The following is a 3464-nucleotide window of genomic DNA, read 5'->3' as shown; positions in this document are numbered from 1 at the left end:
TCAATGTTATTTTCTCAAAGAAAATGTAAAGTTAATAAGACACATACCTCATATGTGTTAGCTGTCAGCAGCTGAAAATATGAAGAAAAAAAATCATATTTTAGTCCCTAACTGAACCCAGTCTGACTATCAGATGTGAAAACACTCTAAGTTCACATTTTCCCATTTATTAATAATTTTAAGGCCTCTGTTTGAATCAACTTCTGCTCACTCCTGAGTGAATAAAAGAATAGTCATCCGATGTTTTTGATAACCTTCTTTGAAAATAATTCAGTTGTTTTTCAGTTGTTGTCTTTATTCACTCTCAAAGCATCGTTCTAGTTCTTTCTAATTTGTGTTTTCATATTGCATCACATGGTTTCAAACTGCATCACATTCTGTTCAAAGTCTGTCTGACAGAAAAAACTGTCCTTCATGGATTCCACCAATCCGGCCTTTAAGACGTAGTGGTCAGAAGAAAACCAATGTTGAAAGAAACCCTCTGGAAGCCTGTGTGTATGAAGACTTCTGTACCAACTTTGCTATTGTTTCATGTCTCTTTTCACTGAATTGATCTTTTCTTCCTTCTTCAGGGCTTTGATAGCAGGACGAATGTAGGAAGTCATAACACCTCAGAAATGTTTGGGACATTTCTGTTGAGTACTCATGTGTAGTATTGGCTGCAAATTGATTCTTCTACGTGTAAAGTTGGCATAAAGTAGATGAAACTACAACTTTTTGTTGTTTACTCAGTTTCAGCTTGAACTGAACGTTTCCCAATCAAAGCCTGGTAGCCTGGTCTCAGAGGAGGCTCTGGGAATCGTCACTGTTTGGAACTGTGGAAAGGGAAACTATGAACTTATAAAGAAGTCTGAAGAATTCAGATTTCTGGTTTAGATGTGAAATGCTGTGTCTAAGAAAACACTGCACATTATCCAATTTGTGTTATATCTACTGTAAAACATGATGATGTCACAGTGGTGTGAGTTGGCTCTGAAGGATCACGTCGTATGGTAGCTGAATAAATCTGCAAATGCAAACATAATCGCCTAAAGTAAGCATGTAGTTTAACTACATATTGATAGGCTACAAAAAGTAGATTATTCTCTTGTGTTTTTCTCAAATCTCACAGTTTTGTCATTTCTGTCTCTTCCTAGACATTTTGACTTGTTGGTTGTGATTGGTTCTTTTTCATCCAAGGAATACACTTATTGGGTGAAAACAGGGTTAGGGTCAGGATTTCACAAATGTCACTGGTTCGTGGTCAGGGTTTTTTACACTTAGCAATTGTTGGCATGTTTACAACATAATTGAAAGACACATGCGTGTCAAATCATATGCGATTTGACACGCATATGAAGTGCGTGTCAAATCCAAATGTTGCTCATTATGATGCTCATTACATAGGGAAATCAACATTATGATGATTTTCCATGTGTAGCTGATTTAAAATCAGAATATTATATCAGACCAATAAATAATATATTTTATGTTACAGGAAAGTGGGTTTATGCAAAGTATGCTAATGCCTGCTTAAAGGTTATTTTCAAAAGGTAGATTTAATTTGACAAATGAGCCTCAACAGAAAGCATATGCATATTTATTGAATATGACTAGTAAATGTTTACTGTTGGCATGTTTTACTCATATTAAAAAGCACAGTTTAATTTGTTTAGGAAAGAAAATAAGAGTTTTGATCATTGCTAAATCAACTGTGTTTTAAATAAAGAAAAGTAATCAACATGGTTATGCACCAGAACCATAGAAATATCTCACCTCATATCTCATACAGGTCAGCAGATCAGACGCTGGTTATCAGTGACGGAGTAGCGGATGCGTCAGTGAGATCTGGACTCTCCCTTCCTGGGTCTGGGTCTCGGCCTCATCTCATCTATGTGCACCCAATGCTCTGTTTGCTGTTTTAGGCTTAACTGTGCTGAGTGACCGGTCTATGTCCGACTTCTCCTTCTGCCTCGGTTTATTTGACTTCTCCCAGGTCTTAATAGATTGTACAAACAATGCTTACTTATGAGTTTACTTTTAAAACATGGCCGGTGCTTGTGTTGGCCGCTCTTCAAACCTGTTTCTACCAACTGCTTTTATTGTTTTGCATCTCCGCCTTTTTTAAATTAAAAATAAGTGAAATTTTCCTTTGGAACCTCTTTTGTTTTGAGCTTTTATGTAATAGTCCACTGGAAGTGGACAGTTTCATTAACAGTTACTAAGGAAACACTTTTCGCTTGTGAAGGGGACTTGTGAGGGAAAATGGTGCGATGCTGAAGTCCTTGAAACCATTTTGGGTCAGATAAAGAGGCTTAACTCACCATGGAAACCGAGGACACTATGTGTTTAGACTGTGGGTAGACAACTCTAGTAGTGCATGTTGTAAATGTTTATCGAAAGTTGTATTAATGTCTATTTCTCTCTGAGTTTTAAGCACAAAGGACTTAAGCATAATTTGGAGTTAAGAACCATAGCTGGATTTACAGGAAAGTTTTGGAAAGATAAGCCAGTCTGGCCACCAGACTAAGAACTGAGTCAGACGAAGAGATCTGTGCATAGATGTGCAGGATACAATGACTTAGGCACATTCTTACAATTGATGTAATCATCCCAACTGAACAGGAGGTGTCTCTTTAAAATGAGGCATTACTGAAAACATAATTTGTTGTCTAAAATTTTGAGTGGTATTTTTGTGTTTTTCTTTTTTTTTTTTTCTATATTGATTTTCAACAATTGTGTGCATCTCCTGCCCCAATCAATTTAGAACTTCAGTGTAAAGAACTAAATCTGATGACAAAACATTATTCACCTGAGATAAAACTCTCCAATGTGTGACCTTTAAAGAAAATATTCTCTGATTTCTAACAATTTTCATACTTTCACATATAAACATGTTGGACAGCATGTAACCTTTGATGCAGCATCTGATCTGCAAGTCAGTTCTTTGGTGCTGGAACCATAAATAGAAATAAACATCAACATTGAATATCAGGTTGTCCTCTTAGAAAAGATAATCGTTAGTAGAGCTACCTGTTAGCTAGCATTGATGGGATTCGTTTGGTGTGAATCAGATCGGTAGTGCAACTCTACTATGACTTTTTTCTTTTCTTTTATTTTTAGGAAAGGAACAAATCAAGTTTAGAATTTTAGCTTTAGTTTGCGATGCGACTCAGAAATGCCTCTGATTAAACCCCATGTCTTGTTGTCCTCTTCCTTTGAACAGATGGAATGAACTGCATGAACAAAGACCATGGCTGTGCTCACATCTGCAGGGAAGCGCCCTTCAAAAGTGGGGTGTCATGCGAGTGCCGGCCTGGTTTTGAGTTGGCCAAAAACCAGAAAGACTGCACATGTATGTATCACATCTGATCCTCATGCTGTGACAAAAAAAAATAGAATCATTACTTTTGGGAATAAATAACAGACAAGAAACTAAAATGCTTCCTTCATCAGCACAACGTTACGTGCTTGTACAACATACA

General features: G+C 36.8%; 1 protein-coding gene across 2 annotated transcripts in view; it reads left to right on the top strand.

Moving 5' to 3' along the window:
• Positions 1 to 3464, top strand: part of scube1 (signal peptide, CUB domain, EGF-like 1) — a 123679-nt gene that overhangs the window by 49361 nt on the left and 70854 nt on the right. For both annotated transcript variants that reach the window (XM_015053186.1, XM_015053188.1), the window contains exon 5: positions 3206 to 3334. In XM_015053186.1, the coding sequence (XP_014908672.1) occupies positions 3206 to 3334 (129 nt within the window). The remainder of the gene's footprint in view (positions 1 to 3205; positions 3335 to 3464) is intronic.

The sequence above is a fragment of the Poecilia latipinna genome, unplaced genomic scaffold (genome assembly GCF_001443285.1).
Source record: "Poecilia latipinna isolate Pla-1442-1.1 unplaced genomic scaffold, P_latipinna-1.0 Scaffold1166, whole genome shotgun sequence".
In the NCBI taxonomy this organism is placed as follows: domain Eukaryota; kingdom Metazoa; phylum Chordata; class Actinopteri; order Cyprinodontiformes; family Poeciliidae; genus Poecilia; species Poecilia latipinna.
The sequence above is the reverse complement of the archived record's forward strand: the minus strand, read 5'-3'. Positions and strand labels throughout refer to the sequence as shown.